Here is a 19,584-nt window from a genome sequence, read left to right as displayed (position 1 = left end):
CTCCTCCTCCTCCTCCTCTTCTCCTTCTCCTTCTCCTTCTCCTTCTCCTTCTCCTTCTCCTTCTCCTTCTCCTTCTCCTTCTCCTTCTCCTTCTCCTTCTTTAGCTAAGTTCTTTTAACATTTTTAACATCTTTCCACCTGGCTCTTTGTTTTAATTCTCACTACAAATCTGTCCAAGAGTACCCAGTAATATCCATGCTACTTTCTGAACTCTGGGCTGCCTTGAATTTTCTAGATTAATTATTCTGTCACCATTAAATGTAGCCTCACACGAGTCTCAAGGGATGCTGTAGACAAGCCCCTTGCCAGGAGAATGTAGCCTTCCTGGCTCTAATCCAAAACCCGGAGGCCTGTTCCTGAGTGAAAACTCAGGTGTGCTGTCTTGATAGCCTGTGTTCCTGTCAGTATCCTTATACCTGCTATCTTTACAGGCTGTACCTGACAGGGTTCTCAGGAGTGCTGTCTTTATGGCTTGTGCTTCTTCAGCATGTTTCATGTAGCTTTTCACTGCCCCACTACAGCTCTGTGATTGGGCCACTCTACCAGCACCCTCCCAGCTTCCCTTGAATCCACTGGTAAAAGACACAGACACACAGTTGTTTGATTTCAGCTTGCCTTCTTGGCACAATTGTTGGCCACTACTTTCTCCCACCTGGAAAACCTGCCCTCATCTTTACTCTTAGCTCTGCTCCTCCCACCTGCCCTAACCTGATTCTTTTCTCTCCAGAGCTTGGTGAACTCCCTTGCATCTCTGGTTTCCTCAAGGGACCCAGAAGTCTTGCCTAGCAATTGGCCCATGGCTTTCTTTACTGACATACCAAGAACCAATTGGGGAACAGGACCTTAGCTCCAGAACTGCCCCTACACCAGCCTTCTGTTCTGTTGATACTTCCCAGTTTGCACACTACACCACTTCTAGTTCACTTCTCTAGATGTTTGCAAATTCTTCCCAAAAAGTGGTTCAAAGGCTCTGCACATGGCCAGGTCATCATAGGAAGAGCCCCTGTCTACTTGTTTTCCCTGTTAGCTATTTGTCATCATTCCAATATAACACCTAATGGAGAGAAGTTTGATTTGGCTCTGTGGCTTTGGAGATTTCAGTTCATGGGTGCTTGGCTCTATCTTGTGGGCCTGTGGCAAGTGGGAACTCGATAGCCAGGTGTGTCGTTCTTCTGATAAAATGCCATCACCAAAAGCAGCTTGGAGCTTATTTTAGTGTAAGGCATGGAAGACAGGAGCAGGAGGAGCAGAATACAGGCTGGTCATGTTTCCATCACTAACAGAAAGCAGACAGACAGGACTGAAAGCAGTGACATTTCCTGCAGCAAGTCTCCGACTCCTAAAGGTTCTTTATCAAATGCCAAACAGTGCCACCAACTGGGGACAGAGCATTCAAATGCATAAGCCTATGGAGAACATTTCTCATCCAAACCCACCACACACAGGGAGGGTGGTGGAGCAATGTAGCTTACTTTGCTGTAGCCAAGAAGCAGAGAGAAGGGGGCTGGAGACAAGTACACCTCTTGATGCACTTCCCCCAATGACATGCTTCTTTGACTAGGTCCTACCCTCCAATAGACCATTTTATGAACCCATCAAAAGATTAATCCATTCAGCAGGTCAGTGTTCTTAGGACCCAATAACCCCTCAATAGTGGTACAAGTTTGGAACCAAGCCACCAGCACATCAGCATCAGGGGGATATTTGATATCTAAGTCACAGCATCCAAGGATGTTCTTTGTCCCTTTGAATAGAACAGATTCATAAGGTTTAGAAAAGATCCACAAGGGGCGAGAATTAAGGCTTTCCACACAAGGACAATAAAGCGAATCTACTGTTGTATGTCTCAGACCTGTGTAGGCCTGGCACATGCTGCCATCGTCTCTGTGGGTCCCTGTGCACATCAGTCCTGTTGAACCTGGAGGATGTCACTTCCTTGTAATTATCCACCACCTCTGGTTGTTTTCCTATTTTGTCTTGTTGGTTATCTCTTTCTTTTGGTTTTAGTTTGTTGTTGTTTTCTTGGTTTTTGTTTGTTTTAAGAGAGAGAACACACACACTATTTTGAAGTTGGTTAGGGAAGATCAGGGAGGGGTTGAGAGAGGGAAAATAATATAATCAAAGTATATTCTACAAAAAGATGGAAGTGCCTATGATGAGCTGCTAAAGACCATACAGTGGTGCTGGTTATGAAGACAGCAATACAGAAGATGGTCATGATAACGAATTGTGGGGCACTCACACGGCCAGCAGTACATGTCTATACATCGCTAAGCAGACAAGGCATAAAAACTGTCCAAGAATGAACATATCCCTGGTCTGTCTTCCTACTGCCCTATAAAACACTGGTATTTCTGAAACAATTTTCTACTTAATGGGAGCTATAATAGGCACACTGTTATCTGTGTGCAAATGATATTTGTATTTAGTCCAGAACTTTGATATCCTGGGCATGGGCTGGCTCCAGCCATTGAGGCTCTGCCACTGTCTGCTGATCCTGCATGTCTCTTCCCAGATTCCATCCACAGACTGTACCTCCAGGCTCACCAGGTGTTCCTAGATGCTAGGGTTCACAGCTAGACTCTACATGAGTCCCTCTCCAGGATATACCTATGGCAGGTATCCTAGACATGCCTAACATGGGTACATTCCGACTTAGCTGGTAGGTAGAATCTGCACAAAATAGAACACTTGACACTTATTAAAAAAAAAAAAAAACCAGCACAAGGGATATTTCTCCTCAAACTCTACATTTACTATATTTTCCTTGATCCATAACTTTTTCCAATAACCACTTTTCTTTATTTGAATCTAGACACAGGACACTTCTCTTTTTTAACAAGCATGTTTCCAGTAGGTATAAAGATGGGACTCCATTGCACGGTGTCTAGCTATCATTTGTGCAGTGTTGTGGATAGCCCCGGCCTTGTATTTTTTATATTAATTCCCCTTTCCTGTGAAGGGCTGCAGAGGAGATGTGAGTCATTATACAGTGAACCTTCTGCCCATCTTAATTTGTAAAATAAAGGCTGGAGCCAGTGATTGGGCAGAGGAAGGGGAGGTGGAGAAATAAAGGCTGGGGAGAGAAGAGAGGGAGGAGGACTGGAGGAAGACAATGGAGGAAGAAGACACGGAGACAATGGAGACAACGACTGGGGAGAAAAGAGAGAGGATGACTAAGGAGAAGGAGAGGAGAGAGAAGATGACGGAGGAGGACGTCAGGGAAGCAGGAGGTAGAAGGACAGATGCAGGGTCTAGAAAACCCTCAAGTTATAAGGGTCTCATAGCTGGGGAACAAAGTAGTGTAGGCGTATCTGCCCAATCTAGGCTTACAGATTATATTCATAATTATTGAGTCGTGTTTTCATTGACTAGTCCTATTCAGGATGGAGATTTAAATACCTCCCACAACAAGGTATGTAATGAGAGACCCCTATGCTATGCCTGAGAAGGTAAGCACCACGAGACACATCATACTAATAATGCTGCCAAGCTGCAGGGCCACCGTGAGGACTTAAGCACACATCCCAATTTTTCACGGGACTTCATTCTCCCTTCAGTGAAGTAGTGGGCCCGTGTCCATAAACCTATCGCTGAAGCACGCGAGTTATGAAGCCAGCTCCTGCAGGTTGTTAACTCTGTAAAACGCTGTGGCAGTGTTCCATAGTGCTGTCTACATTCCACTGATGTTCTAACACTTGTTAACTGTGTGAATTCAAGTGGGGTTAATGTTCACCATAGGTTTGTCATGAAGATTAGTCATATGTGTATGCATATGTACATATGCATGTTATTTCCAGACATACCTCACAGATCGATGCACATAACACAGTGGACACTCTGGCAACTTTAGCCTTTTATAACCATCAAAGCAGAAAGCCCTGTTCATGCTCAGTCCAGGACTGACTGGTAGGGTTAAGGTTTCATTAGTTTGGTGTATTTCTCTATACGCTTCCCACATGAAATGAAACAGAAGCATGTGGAGCATCATGTCCTGCCATTGCTTGGGGATGGCTGAATGACCCCTGACCAGAATGGCTCCCAATGGTTACTGCTGGCTCTCCAGCTCTTCCCCTCAGTACTCACGTACTCACTTATGGTCCAGGCTAAGCTCAACCTGTTCATGACTACAACATCCTAAGTTTTGCTATAAAAAAACAAACAAACAAACAAACAAACAAAAAAAAACCTCCTTGTAAACCAAATACAAATACAAAGCCTGCGTGCCTGTTCAGGTTGCCTTTTTCTGTGATATGAAGATGCTATTGTAACTCCCATTGAACTTGAAAAAAATAGTTAATTTTGGACTTCTAGCTTGGCCTTGCCACTCAAAGGTGACATTGAAGCTACAGAATAAACCTTTGCAGTAAAGCCACAAATTCTTCAATGAAGGTGAAGCAAAACTTGATCAACTTTGTTATAGAAAATACTTGGAGTAAGAATTTGGACAAAATGCTTTGCCACTGGCAGAAATAAAAGTAGCTTTTATAAGCATTAAGGGGAAAAAGGACAGATGGAAAAAGGGTTGCATTAAAATAGTACCTATTTGCTAAGACTTAATGGCCTCTTTCTTTTAAACAGGGAAAAGAAGATAAATGGTCAGAAATACAAATTGGGTATGCTGCCTTCTGACCAGTTTTCCACAGTGTTCTGGAAACTACAGGGCCCATTACACAGGCTAGAAAGAAAATATTCCCATTAAGACATGTCACAAAGGGCTAGAGTGATTGCTCCATCCACACCAGATATTCTGTCAGTGCCCCACCCCATATCCTTAGGAACCCTACGGCATGTGGTGATAAACATGCATAATCTTCTAGGCCCCCTGAGCTGTTAACAGAAGCCAATAGAATGAACTCACCTTGCAAAGGGAGGCACAAATCACAAATCTACCTAGGGTGTAACAAAGCAGGTTGCACCAACACTAGCCCAAGGCTCTGCCTGACTCTATACTAGGACGACCATGTCCATAATATGGCCTTCCAGTCTCTTCACAGGTAAAAAGGCTGGGCCACTGAGATGGCTCATCAGGAAAAGGTACTTGCCACCAACCCTATGTCTGAGTTTCTTTCCTGAGACCCACACACTGCCCTGACACTTGTATGTGCATACTGGCACACACATTAGTGCCCCCTGAATTGTTATTTCATGATACTGGACTGAGATAACTGTCAAAGACACTCCCCATAAAGGGCTGTTAAAGTGTTCGTCCATGGATTTGTATGAACAACAGAAACAGAGATGTACAGTTCCCACCAAAGAGGAGGCTAAAGTACATGAGCAATATAAATACCTCGTGCCATTTTATTTGCCCGGGCTAAAGAATATCAACTCCTCTTCTCAGTCTTTGCCTAATTTAAGTAACTCAATAAAGCACAAGGTTGATGGGAGAAGCACAAGGTTGATGGGAGAAGCACAAGCTCATGGGAGAAGCACAAGGACAAGGGGGTACTCCGGGTGGAGCAGAGGAATAAGCAGGTGCTAGGGGCAAAGCAAAGAGATGAGCTAGTGCTCAGGGCAACCGCCTGTCTACCCCACCCTGGAGAGGATTCGGATTCATCACACAGGTAACAGTGATTCAATTTGGGATTTATTTTTGTTATCTTGGCTGTTAGGGTAGAGAAACAAAGACTGGCAAACATAGGTAAGCCCCAAACACTGCTCTGGCTGGGGTGTAGCTCAGTGACAAGGTGCTTGCCTACTATGTGCAAGGTTGTAGGTTCAATCTCCAGGACTGCGAAAGATAGTTTGAAACAAAATAACAATAATCATTTGAGAAGAGATTTTAAATTTTATCTGTATAAAATCATTTAATCATTATTTCATTTGTTCTGCATTCTCAAAGGACAAATCAACCCAACCATGTCTTAAAAAGTAGAAAATGAGTTGGTTTTTTTAAAAGCTCACCAATGAAATGATACAAGACCAAAAAAAAAAAAAAAAAAAAAAAAAAAAAAAAAAAAAAAAAAAAAAAAAAAAACAAACAAACAAACAAACAAAAAAAAAAAAAAACCCTCTACAGCATTGTGAGTAGAACCAAGAATGACTTTCGTGGCTAGGAATGAAGAACCCAAAACTCCCCACTGACTACACCTTTGGATCAACCCACAGCAAAGCCCATCTGCTTCCTCAGGTGCAGGTTACTTTGACTTTCCAAGCCCTAATTCCAGTGTGTCCTACCCTTGGAGGTTGAGATGTAGCACGGCGGTCTATAAATACACTGATGTATTCGTTACCCTGGGATGCACGTGGCCAGGAGCTACAGGCTAAGCGCAACTGCAAATCTTTCCTATACCGATTGCCAATGACAAGGATCTTTCCCTTTTACAGTTTCTTCACACTTGCAAAGCCAACAACCTTTATGTGGTTTACAAGTCCATTACTGAGTTAGAAAAAGTTCCACCCCCTTAATAGCCCAGTCTAGTAAATTGGAGGGCCACTCAGATTTAGGTATTGCTGAAATATTTCAGGTATGACTGAAAACAAGCACTCAAATTCTATCAGTAACCAGCTAAAAGTTATGTGATTAGCTGTGACAGGGGTCTGGAGCCAGCAGGTATCCACCTTGGAAAGGAGAAGCGAGGAAGCAGAATGGGGAGGACACAGTGCTGGCAGTCACTGCCACCCACCTGGTACAGGACACAGTGACCTGACACCTGTCACCTAGCTGGTATAGGACACAGTGCTGGCAGTCACTGTCATCTACCTGGTACAGGACACAGTGCTGGCAGTCACTGTCACCTATCTGGTACAGGACACAGTGCTGACAGTAGCTGTCACCTACCTGGTACAGGACACAGTGGCCCGACACCTGTTACCTACCAGGTACAGGACACAGTGGCCTGACACCTGTCACCTACCTGGTACAGGACACAGTGCTGGCAGTCGCTGTCACCTACCTGCTAGAGGACACAGTGACCTGACACCTGTCACCTACCAGGTACAGGACACAGTGCTGACAGTTGCTGTCACCCACCTGGTACAGGACACAATGCACTGACACCTGTCACCTATCTGGTATAGGACACAGTGCTGGCAGTCACTGTCATCTACCTGGTACAGGACACTGTGTACTGACACCTGTCACCTACCTAGTGTAGAACACAGTGCTGGCAGTCACTGTCACCTATCTGGTACAGGACACAGTGCTGACAGTAGCTGTCACCTACCTGGTACAGGACACAGTGCACTGACACTTGTCACCTACCAGGTACAGGACACTGTGTACTGACACCTGTCACCTACCTGGTGCAGAACACAGTGCTGGCAGTCACTGTCACCTACCTGGTACAGGACACAGTGTTGACAGTCGCTGTCATCTAACTGGTACAGGACACAGTGCACTGACACTTGTCACCTAACAGGTACAGGACACAGTTCTGACAGTCACTGTCACCCACCTGGTACAGAACACAGTACACTGACACCTACCACCTATCAGGTACAGGACACAGTGCTGACAGTTGCTGTCATCTACCTGGTACAGTGTGGGAAGCCATGGCAAGGCCTTACTCTTGGCAAACACTCACCCTTGGCTCTCCTATCTACTATTCTTCTTTCTGCTTACCTTCCATGATTCACCTGTCAGTCCTCAGAACTTCAAACAAGGCCTCATAGCAACCCACCTTAGTTACCCTTCCTCCTGATCTCTAGATTTAGCCAACATCCTGGTGGATAGATGTTTTTAGAACCCCTGATAACGGAAGGGCTTTGTAAGAATAATTTAGTTAGACCCCACAGCTGCAGCTAGCTTCCTCCACCTGCAAAGCCCTCTTTTCTTTCCTACCCCTCTCCATATCCTGTTTTTAGAATATATAACTGGTGTGAACAATAAAAATTTTGCCAGCTTGATCAGACTTCTTGACGAGCTATGCCTTTTTATTTTCTCACACATCTCAGTCCTCTCCACGGGGTCTAAGGGTCCCACTTGATTGTCCAGCTGGACTGGACAGTACAGGACACAGTGCTGACAGTCGCTGTCACCTACCAGGTACAGGACACAGTGCACTGACACTTGTCACCTGTCTGGTACAGGACACAGTGCACTGACACTTGTCACCTGTCTGGTACAGGACACAGTGCTGACAGTCGCTGTCACCTACCTGGCATGGGTGCCTGTATCAATAAAGGAAAACAGGTTCATGTGGCACTTCGAGGACTAATCCTTTAAAATACTTATTTTCATTAAGCGCACCAATTTTCTTTTAGATTTCCCTTTATGTCATGGGATGTGAATATATTTTAATCAGAGAAATATTGTAAGCAATGGCTGTATATGTAGACTCGTGTCTCAACCACACTATGTACTCAGTAGGGTTTTCCTAATTGAAAACTAATTGTGCATACAGTAGCCAAACCGTTGAGATAAAAGAAAAACACTCATTTTCACATGTGTGTGTTATAACTCTTGAAGCATATGTAAGAACAGGGACTTGAAGGAAGAATGCGTCACCGTGTCACTAATGTCAATTCCTTTTGAATTGAGCACAACACTTGCATTAGGGCACTTCCTGTGTCATCCACTTCAGTGTATGCACGTGGTTATCTTAATGTGGAGCTTAGAGAGTTAGAATAGCACACCCCTGGCTGTGGGCATGTCACCAGGAACACAATTCTGGGTAACTTATTCTCAAGCAGGGCTCCATCCAATGTTTCTATATACTGAACAGATAACTAACAAAGTGGTAGAGATTCCTCCTAAATTCCAATAAAACTGATCATACAAAGCCACTCTGAACCATGAGATTTGTCATCTACATTTATAAACACTCTGATTCAGAAAAGACCATTTGACTTTTAATATTCCTTCCTCTCTGGGCAGGGGCAAAGCAGGCTCTCATTTGTGGTGGAACATGAGGTTAGCTCTCAGGTCAGTGTCTAAGTGACACTCTGGCCTACACTGGCCTCTATATGCATCTAGATCCCTTCTTCTACAAAGCATTTAGCCCAAAGTCTCCCTGGTGCCCACCCCAGCTCCCAGGGTGCACGACACTTAGTACAGTGTGATACTGAAAGAGCATGTGCGATGACACCGCGAGTGTCCTGGGGGCATCACCTCTCCTTGGAATCTGTAGTAACACAGGCTCTCAGGCTCCACGTGGACCACGCGGGCAGCTGTGTGTGCATGGAGATGCCCTCTAGGTAGCCATGCTGCACACTGGCGCTCAGGAGTGACTGATCAGACCAGACTAGAGGTGGCAAGTTCAAAGCTCCAGAAGCAGAATTCTGGGGTCCACTGGCCACAGCAGGCCGCAGCACAGTAGCCGGGGTGCTGTGCACAGCAAGCGTCTCAAGCATTTTTGAACTCCTGAAGAAGGTAAGGCCCATGGGTTTAAAAAAGCATATAGAACAATTTTTGAGAGTAATGATGAAATATGATACCCCAACTAGGAAAGTTAGGAAACTGAATTATTATTTAAAAAAAATTTATGAGTAACTTTTTAGCCATAAAGTCTTTCTTTTAAACATGGCAACTACTTGAGGAAAGGTAACTCGGGTGTGTAACTGGTAGGAGATGTGCTTCGTCAACATGCGGCAAGGTGAAGAGATCTGCCGAAACCACACCTGCTTTTTATACATCGGTGTCTCGGTTTTTAATTTCTAGTTTGGTAACAGACAAGAACCTCACATGTGGTACATTGGGAGTGTATTCTCTGAAGGTACAGTTATAACAAAACATGTAATTATTTAAAATACAAAAGTAGTTATACAGTGATGAGTAAGTGATTGAATAATACGTTACTAGATCATCACGGTCTTCCAGAACTGCATGTCTGGTAGAGTAGGACTGGCTCACAGCCATGGTCTCTATCATTTTACTTTCTGAAACTCAGTAAGGAGTGGAGGACTTGGAGGAAAAACAACCTGCTTTAGAGACAGGGTCCACATAGCCCAGGCAGGCCTTGCCTCTGGATCCTCCTGTCTCTGCTTTCCAATTGCTGGTGTGTACCGCCATGCCTGACCAGCACCTCTTTTTACAGTATTCAAAGTTTACTTTAAAAAATGGCTCCCAAGACACTAAAGAAACCTAAATTAAATATGATTTTAAGCAATGATTTGGAAAAGTGTAAATCCAAAATCTAATTTAATAATTTGGCTTCCATTTTAAAGGGTTTAGAAGTGACTAAATTAGGAATGAGCAAGGAGACATACAGCAGCTAAGCGCAGAGCATTAGACTCTGCGTCTTTGCAGGTTTTGTTTATAACAGCAAAAACGTATCTCTTAAAGCAAGCATCTAGTCCCTGAGTTTGCTTTGTTTAGTGATGACAGTTACCCTTGCCACAGGATGGCCAACCTTCGGCAAAGTGTCATTGCAAGAAACAGTTTGAATCAACTCAGGCCACCTAGGGCTCCTGCTGGTACTGCCATGCTTTAACATGGCACCTCCCAAGCCCAGGAGCACAGTTAGCTCATGAGGTGTGCACAGCTGAGCATGCAAGTGCAATGGTCAGTGCTCATGCCCTGACAGCAGTGAGGGTGTCTGAGTGTGTGCACAAGTGTGCACAGCTGGGCACAGGGAAGCTTGAGGGGTACAGGCATCCCACAGCACCCCAATCTTAACACTGGGAAGCTGAGCTGTTTATCATGCTCAGATCTGGGGCTGTTAGAAGTTCTACACACTAAAAATCTTGAGCTGGTTAAAAAGATGACAAGATAAATGCAGAATCTGTTATCATTTTTATTTAACTTGATGAATGTAGAATGGGATGGTTTTGAGGCAAATTCTGGATTAGTTTACCCACAATACACAGTTCACATGCTTTTAAAGAGCAGTTATCTTCAGTAACTACCCACCTCCACACAAACACATCTGGAGAAATCCGTGTACAGATATAATGACTTTCAACACTCTATAATTTAGATTTTGTATTCGGACACACTTTGAATTTATCTACTTGATACAGGTACCACAGGAGATAAAAATTCATGCAATGATACTTGGGTTTTTTTTTTTTTAAGTAAATCTATCATTTGATAATTCAATGCTATATAAAGTACATTGAATATCTAAAATAAAACAAATGCCAATTATATCATGAATTAATAATTTATTTATTGTCTTGAAACCAAACAGGCCCAAGTTCCTTTTTGTCTTCTTTGAGTCAGTTGTCTAAATGCGTGTTCCTCTCAAACTTCCTGCATAATGAAAACCAAGACATTTCATTTCTTCTTGGCAATTTATAAAGATGGCAGAAAGTTCAAATCAGCTATGTTCTTGATACCTCAGAATCAGAAAGGGCCTCTTCCTGGGCAGAAGGCTCATAATCGCCTGTGTTCTCCGCTAATTCAACCTCTAACTCGTCATTGCTTTCTGCACTGTAATCAACTTCTTCAAGGAACCGCGGTTCATCTTCATCCAAAACGTAAGTGGTGGGGCTGCAGCCAAAGCAGAGAACACACACGGCTTCATGAGAGCAAGGCCGACACACCACCTCACACCAACCTGGACCTCAGTGACTCAGAGCACACGGCTTCCTGAGAACCAAGGCTCCGATGCACCACCTCACACACGCCAACCTCAGTAACACAGCAGTTTGTACTAACATGGAACTTTTGTCCAAGTGAATAAGGTGAGAGGTTCTAACAGCTGAAAGCTGCCTGCTTAAGCAGCAGGGGCTGACATAGTGTCGTTTGTGATCCTGCAAGTGTCCACACAACACCATTAGCAGAAGGGAAACAGATTCTCTCAATGGGTATTTCAAGGGTTTCATCAGCACACACACTTAGAAGATTCATTTTAAAGTTCTATTTTAATCCCTGTAAATTAAGCAACAGGTAATTCCAATAGGCTGTTTGAGAAGCGGTGGTGCCCAACTGGCTCCTGGAGGAATGGGTTAAAACCATTTAAGTCTACAGAGCGATTAGCTGCTGGAAGATGGTCACAGCCACATCCCCACAGTGTCCATGGATCCAGAGTGACAATGAAGCACGGTGACTAGTCTACACCCACCTAGTGGGACTGTTTCCCACTAGGATAGCGGGCGAGCATTTGTGTAAGGCTCCAGGTGCCTGGAAGCATTCCCTCATGCAGTGAAGTGAGAACGCTCCTCCATTCCTGCTCTCCTTGGGTGGGAACTAACACAGCCACACCAAACAGACACTGCAGGAACAAGTCACACACTCTGAAGCTGTGACCAAATCAACCTGAATTTCATAGGTATGTTGGCTTATAGGCCACTTTTAAAAAATGGTTTCTCAGAGATGAAGCAACTAGAAGCTATAAAACTGGACAAAAGAGATAAGTCTGTTCAAATAAGGAGAAATGCAGGTCAATCAGCTCTGGAGATAAAGAACACACAGCTGAGCACAAACTCCAGGCCAGCACGCTGGAGCAGAGAGCAGCAGTCCTGGGTTACAATTCTGAGAGGAGAAGGCAAACTTGTCTGAAAGCACTTTATTCCTCCAGCGAGCTTTATATCCGTGTGGGGAGGGGCTGCAGGTCATTTCCTCTAACACAATTTATTTTCTCTTGGAAGTTCAGAGCGTACACATCATTCTGTGGTCCAGATAAAGATACCGACTGGCTTATAAAATGAACAGGACTTAACAGACCTAACATTTACAAGGACAAATCCCAATTTTTAAATTTAAATAGTTATTAATCTGACAGCTAGGTCTTAATGGGCAGAAAGATTAAAAAAAAAAAAAAGATTATTATTTGTTGTGGAAATGATTGTTACTATCTTTTCTCTTGAAATGTAATAAGCCCCTTGACTTCATTGTTTAATTAGATTCTCTAAAAGTCCTAACAGGCTTGAGACACAAATAAAACAAAGAGAGGAAAGCAGACAACTGTCAGCAGCAGCCTGCTGGTTCTTGTTGCAGACTGTGAGGACACAGGTAGTGGAGCGCTAGCAGACAGGGTTGGAGGCAGAGGACAGGGCAGCCCCAGGGAGTGAGCACAGAGGCACGTGGAAGGTGGCCAGTACTCAGGAAGAGCTGAAGCAGAGGTGTCCAGCTCCACCAGCTACTGTAAGAAAAGAGGTGGGATCCAGGTTGTTTGAAGTAGCCTCGGGTCAGAATAAGGATGTGTGTGTGAAGGCAGATTACAAACGTCATCAACTGGAACTTCAGAAAGGTTTTCAGGCCAGTCTTCTTAAAGCTGTACCCCAGTGAGAGACAGACTAAAGGGGTGCATGAGTAAGGCCACGCACGTAGCCTGTAAGACCGCACAGACTTGGGAGCCTCAGATGGAAAAGGCAAGCTGTGGAGAGGTACAATGAGAGACAGGCAGGGCTGCAGCAGAGGCTGCCTCAGTCCTGTGGGTCGTGGGTCACACCTCTGTTTGGCACGAACAAGCCTGGTTTAGTCACCAGAAACTGCTCAGTGTCACCTGTTCTGTTAAAAGAATGGAAAGAAGAAAGGGAGGCCACAGCGCTTGGGCTACACCTGTAGCCCTCCCTCAGGGCTTCTTCAGAATCCTCTCCTGGGCTCAGCCTCTGAGTTCCTTCTCACATTGGGGCAGGGCCAACAGTGCTAGCAATGGAACATTCTCAGGACTGAGTGTGCCAGGGAAGGTGTGCATAAGTGAGAGAGCAGAGATGTCTGTGAACAAGGCTTAAAGGAAAGGGATAGAGGGATGAAAGGAGAGGGAAGGAGGGAGAGAGAAAAAAGAGGAAAGAAGGGAGGGGGGAGGGAAGGAGGGAAAGAGGGAAGGAGGGAGGGAGGGAGGGAGGAAGGGAGGGAGGGAAAGAGGGAAGGAGGGAGGGAGGGAGGGAGGAAGGGAGGGAGGGAAAGAGGGAGGGAGGGAAAAGGGAGGGAGGGAAAGAGGGAGGGAGGGCGAGCGGGCATGCATGCAATTCTCCACTCTGCACATAGCCAGCCCTTGCAGTACAGATCACACTGCCATCTCACTGGCGCCTCTGGTGCACTCTTCCATCTGGTGTACTGCTCTTCTCCCTGCTGCTGCTCAGTAATGAGCATGCGCTCCTGTGCCTCAACACACATGCTCATCAGGATGCTCCTGGTCCCAGCTCTCCACCTGCGCATGCCCTCTGAATGTGCTCGCCCATTTCAATGTATGTTTTCATCTCTTCCAAATGCAAGCACATAGCCTGACTTCCTAAGATCCTCTTACACATGGACTTGGCAGAGACATCACATACCTATCTCACAAGTATCACAAATGCCGCATGTTGAGAACTCATGGTTCTCCCCAATAAATCTGTTCTTCTTCTGTATTCTCAAATCCAATCACTCAGAAAGTCACCCAACTCAAAATCTCCAGAAGAAAAACAGCCACAGTCTCCAGACTATGTCAAACCCCACGTTCCATGACAAGCCTTGACCAAACTTGTTTTTTCCGCACAAGGTATACTTCTCACCCAAATGCCTTGGCATGTATTTCCGCTCTAGATGCTTCCTCTGTATCCTGCACCAACATTCCATCTGACTCCATGCCTGTTTTCTCAATATCAAAGGTCGCCAACTGTGACCTGTCTACTAAATACGTCCAGTGGCCCCCCGAAAGGCCCAGCAACACTTCTCAGCTACCTCAGTACATTTTTGCCAAATTCCTAATGAATGTAAGAAGGTGAGGCTAGCATCCCACCTACAGCAGCCTTCCCCTCTCAGACACTAACAGGCACCTTACTGAAACACGGTGACTCACTCTTTCTAGCAGACTTGTAGGTGCCAGGGTTTCTTATCTGGACAAGCGAGTTTACTTTGAAAGGACACTTACTGCTGGCTACTTTTGCTCCCACCCCACTTGCTACTTCTTGAGAATCAGAGCCTAGCTGAGGTTTGTTGAGATGACTTCCATTCCATTCTCAACAGTCATGAGAAGAGATGCCCACTTCCATGCAGGCCTGGACTCTTCTCCTCAGAGGTCCCCCCCTCCCCCCTGTACTGCTGTCTCTGGTCATGTGGCAGGGAGCAGAGCCTGCTGTGCTGCTGTCCGTCTACCTGCCACGGTGTCCTAACTCTTCAGCTCCATATCCCCAACACTCCACCTCAGTCCTCAGCGAGCCTGCTTCTAACAGGATCCTGAGTGTTCCTATCACCCTATCCCACTATCCCATCTTACTGGGAAAGTTTTCAGGCACAAGGCCAATCACAGCAATTCTTTTTCTTTTGATGAATTTTAGTTATGTGCTTTGTGCATTTATAACTTAGGAAGAGCAGTCACATATATCACCTCGAATACTCAAAACCACCTTTCCTCTCAGGAATACACGTGTGTCAGTCATTCTGAAACTGCTACTATATACAGACTTACAAGAAAATTCACACACAGAAGAGGAGGTAGGCTAAGCTATCAAACAATACACCTAACCAAAGAATGTCTATCTGGAAAAAGAGAAAGGAATTGCTAACGTTGTACTGGCGGCAAGAGGTGTAAAACAATAGCAGCAGCTGCAGCTATGGAATGGCCCAGAGCCAGTCCTCACAGGACTGCAGACAGCCGGATCACTATCACCGTGGAGCCACGGCACTCACGGAGCACTGTCTGGGAGTGTCATTTGTGCATTCAGAGGGCATGAGCTGCAATGGAGACTGTGAGATTTAGAGACCTTTGGTCAGAACCATCAGACCATGACATTGGGCAGTTCTGAGCTACAATTGTACAATACGATCTAGCTCTGATTATTCTCAGCAAATCACTCCATTTCTGTGATAATCAAACATAATAAAAACTCCAATGGGCAAACAGCACCCCAAAATCCACTGAGTGGTGGGCTGAGGGGAGGTGCACACAGCAGAGCTCACACTCGGGGCTTATCGCAGTGAAAGGATACAAAGCAAACTCAGCAAGGGAAAATGCGGGGCAAAGTCCAGTGGGAAGCAGGGCAAGGCAGGCAGCTGCCAGGGGCAGGGTGTCATCAGAGCGCCAGCAATTTCAAAGGACTGCAGGGAAAAGCTGGAGTTCAGAGCTGCCACGATTCCTGAAAAAAGGGAGTTGCAGAGAGGTGACCTCAGCATTCAGCAGTGTTCCCAGACACATTTGACAAACTGTTAAGTGACACAGTGCAAGAGGCTAAAAAGCCACACAGCAGCGCCCCACACAGGGACAAGGAAGCCACAAAAACGCTTTGCCAGTTTCCTGGTGCCAAGGAGAGAAAGGGGATCCTGAGGCATCCATGGTGACACCTGGGGGGCTGCTACTCAGAAAGTCTGGAGGGGTAAACTAGGAATCAGCAAAAAAATTTCATACATTTTGTAATGTTACCTCAGGCCAGCTCATAGCTCCAAGCAAGTTGGAGCAACTACTCCCTGAAGTCAAGGACCATGGACCCTCTGATCTTTATACCTGACACCTGGCTGGCATTTGTGTAAACACTGCCAGGCACACCAAGAAACAGAAGTAGAGAAAAACCCAAGAGAAACAGCTGTGATGTGCTGGTCACCCGTGGGAACTCTAACATAACTGTGATGCCGAGCAGATGACACGATGGAGAGTCTCAGCATCTAGACTCAAACCATACAACAGATATTAGAGCTCGAGGGCAGGTCTAAAACTCACTGAGGTTGGCGCTGAGAGAAGACTGAAGCAGAGATAAGTAGACAGTTTCAGGCTTCAACAATGAGAGAAAGGAGGACCAGAAACAAAGATTACGCATCCTGTGAGCTAAACCTGCACAAGAGAGCACATTACAGAAGCAATGCACAAAAAGCTAATGGTTGTGCATTTTCCAAAGACCCAAAGTATAGAGTTATGAGGGCTGCAAACCTCACATGGGAGAAACAAGAAACACCTCAAACTCACAGCAAAATGCGAAGATCCTCAAACAAGAGAACCCAAGAACATACACATGACCTTCATGGGCAAAAGCTAACCCTGGCCCATGACTTCTCAACAAAAGGAGCAAAATAAGCAAATGTAGTAACTGGAATAATCTGCTTATAGCAGACACACACAGGCACAAGAGCATACACACACAAACAGATACACAGCTGTGCATACACACACGGACACATACAGGCACAGACACAGGCACACACAAACACATATGGGCATAGGTACAGCCACACTGAGATACACAGGCACACATACAGGCATTCACAGGCACTCGCAGATACACACACACACCACACACACACACCACACACACACACACACCCCAAAACAGACAGTAGGTCATCCAGTTTAACAAAGCACTACATGATCTTAACATGGGACTCAGAAGCAGACAAGCCCAGATGGGTACACACTGTGACATAGCACTCAGAAGGGGAAGCAGAGGACTGCCATGAGTTTGAGTCCATCCTGTGCTAGAGAAAGAAACCATCTCTCAATAGAGGGCAAAGATCAGGGGTGGTAGTGGGAACCAATGAAGAGTTAAGAAGTAAGTCTTAATGAGTAATGGATGACTAAAGCAGTTGTAAGTGTAAAATGGCTTCAAGTATGAACAGTTCCATTAAAATACATCACAATAGTATAAAAAATGGGAAGGTCATAAAATTAATGTGCCCTAAGGTCTCAGCACTCATAGTCTAGGAAGAAGTGGACACAGCAATTTATATTATGTGCTAATAAACCAGGAATCCATTATGCACTGATAAACCTCTAGGGTACCAATGAAAGAATAACAAAAGAAAATAGAACAAGTTTATGCAGAGACAAAAGTGGAATAACAAAAGATCTCTGAGATGAAGAGGTGACAAACATGAAATAGTGCCCAACACCAGGTGTGAGACACAAAAACTACAACTCTCCAATGTTATCGCTAACTCACTAAATGGAACAGAATGCATGTACCATTGAATGATGACAACAGACCAGATTATGAACCACACAGTTATGTCTGCGACAGATTTACATCCTAAGTAGAATCCCAAAGATCTGAGACTCAGGAGCAGGCAGGGTGTGTCTGTGCTACAGATGAAGGGCTGTTCAAAGTAGAAGGAATGCTTCCACAAAGAGCCTTAACTAGGCATTTCATGGCCACTGAGATGACACAACTCAAAAACACCATGTACCTACATACAACCTCAAAATAAAGCACTGAGCAGTGCCAGACTGAGCCCTGTTCATTGTTAGCTGCATTAGAACAACTCCATGCTCTAAGGTCTGGCTCTACATCCCTTTAATCGTTGCACTTCAAAATACAGTAACTGCTTCCTCTACCTCAAGGCTACAGTTACCAGCATAGAAAACAATTTTTCTTGAATACTTTCTGTTTTTTTTTTTTCAGCACCAAGATCCACTGGGGCCAAATTAGTGTATTTATCATGGCTAGTTTTGTTCCTTTATGTTTAGCTGTCATTTCTTTACCAATCCTCACCTATTGTGGTGGTTTGAATACGCTTGGCCCATGGGAAGTACTAATATTAGGAGGTGTGTCACTGTGGGGTAGGTATCAGAGGTCTCCTCCTATGCTCAGACTCCACCCAGTGTGGAATGAGACCCTCATCCTAGCTACCTGCAGAAAAGAACCTTCTCCTTGCTGCCTTGGGATCAAGATGTAGAACGCTCAGCTCCTTCTCCAGCACCATGCCTGTCTGCACACTGCCATGTTTCCCATCATGACAATAGAGGACTGAACCTCTGTACTGTAAGCTAGACCCAATTAAATGTTTGCCTTTATAAGAGTTGCTGTGTTCATGGTGTCTCTTCACAGCAATGGAAACCCTAAGATAACTATCTTCTGCCAACCCCTAGCCTAAAACTTAACAATGTGTCTAAATGATTCTAGGCCATTATGCCTCAAAATGTGCATCCAATCTCTGTGTGCACACATGTACATAATGTATGTGTGCAGATATGCATGCAGGTATATACAGCTGTATACTATGCATCTCCCTCAACTACACTGACTGAGCTAGGTTGGATGGCTACATGAGCTTCCAGTATCCTCCTCTCTCTGTTGCCTATGTTGGGATTACAGGCACATGCTACCAAGCCTGGCTCTATGTGAGCACTGGGCATCTAAACTCAGGTCTTGGGCTTACAGAGAAAGCACTTTATCAACTGAGGATCTGCTCAGCCTGTTTTTTGTTTTTAACAGCTGCTTTAATGGATTTTCCACATGCTTTATAACTAGTGTATTACCTCACAAATGTAACTGATTCTTGCAACACCTATTTGCTCCCTCAAATAACCCTGTCCATGTCCTCGGCCCTTACCATACAGCAACCACAGCACTGTCTACTGGGACTTACAACTGGTACTAAACCTAAGGGCTCATCAACAGAACACAATGAACAGAGAACCGCAATACTCCCAGGCACTGACATTACAACAATTCTTTCCCCAGGAGGTATTGGAACCTAAGGAGAAAAAGGCAGGCAGAGTGAGGGAGCTTAAATAAGCAGATGGTCAGAATTCAGAACCGCAAGGCCAATTCTCACTGTTCCTATAGTAAACTAGAAATTTTAAAACAAGATTAAGTCTATGCTGTAGATTAGATTCAAGGTGATTCTGATGGCATTTGAATTTTGTCTGTGTATGTGCATGCATATATATATATATATATATATATATATATATATATATATATATATATATGTATGTATGTATCCACCTATGCAAACACATGAATAGAGGGATTTGCCTAAGAGAACTTAAGAACAGTGATACAGTGATGTCAAAGAAGTGGTACGTAGAACTAGTACTACACATTGACACAGATCACAAACCC

At 44.8% G+C, this 19,584-nt stretch overlaps 1 protein-coding gene across 5 annotated transcripts in view; it reads right to left on the bottom strand.

Moving 5' to 3' along the window:
* Nucleotides 1–10,659: 10,659 nt before the first annotated feature.
* The window catches only part of LOC143433718 (cytosolic carboxypeptidase 1), a 53,739-nt gene continuing 44,814 nt past the window's right edge, over nt 10,660–19,584 (bottom strand). For 2 of the 5 annotated variants that reach the window (XM_034510205.2, XM_076938895.1), the window contains one exon: nt 10,660–11,377. In XM_034510205.2, coding sequence (XP_034366096.2) covers nt 11,209–11,377 — 169 coding nt within the window. In that variant the 3' untranslated portion in view covers nt 10,660–11,208. Of the gene's footprint in view, nt 15,889–19,584 lie in introns of all 5 variants that reach the window. The other 3 variants (XM_076938894.1, XM_076938896.1, XM_076938897.1) reach the window with 3 other exon arrangements.

This window comes from Arvicanthis niloticus, chromosome 8 (assembly GCF_011762505.2).
Source record: "Arvicanthis niloticus isolate mArvNil1 chromosome 8, mArvNil1.pat.X, whole genome shotgun sequence".
In the NCBI taxonomy this organism is placed as follows: domain Eukaryota; kingdom Metazoa; phylum Chordata; class Mammalia; order Rodentia; family Muridae; genus Arvicanthis; species Arvicanthis niloticus.
Note: the sequence above shows the minus strand (reverse complement) of the source record. Positions and strands in the feature narration are given on the sequence as shown.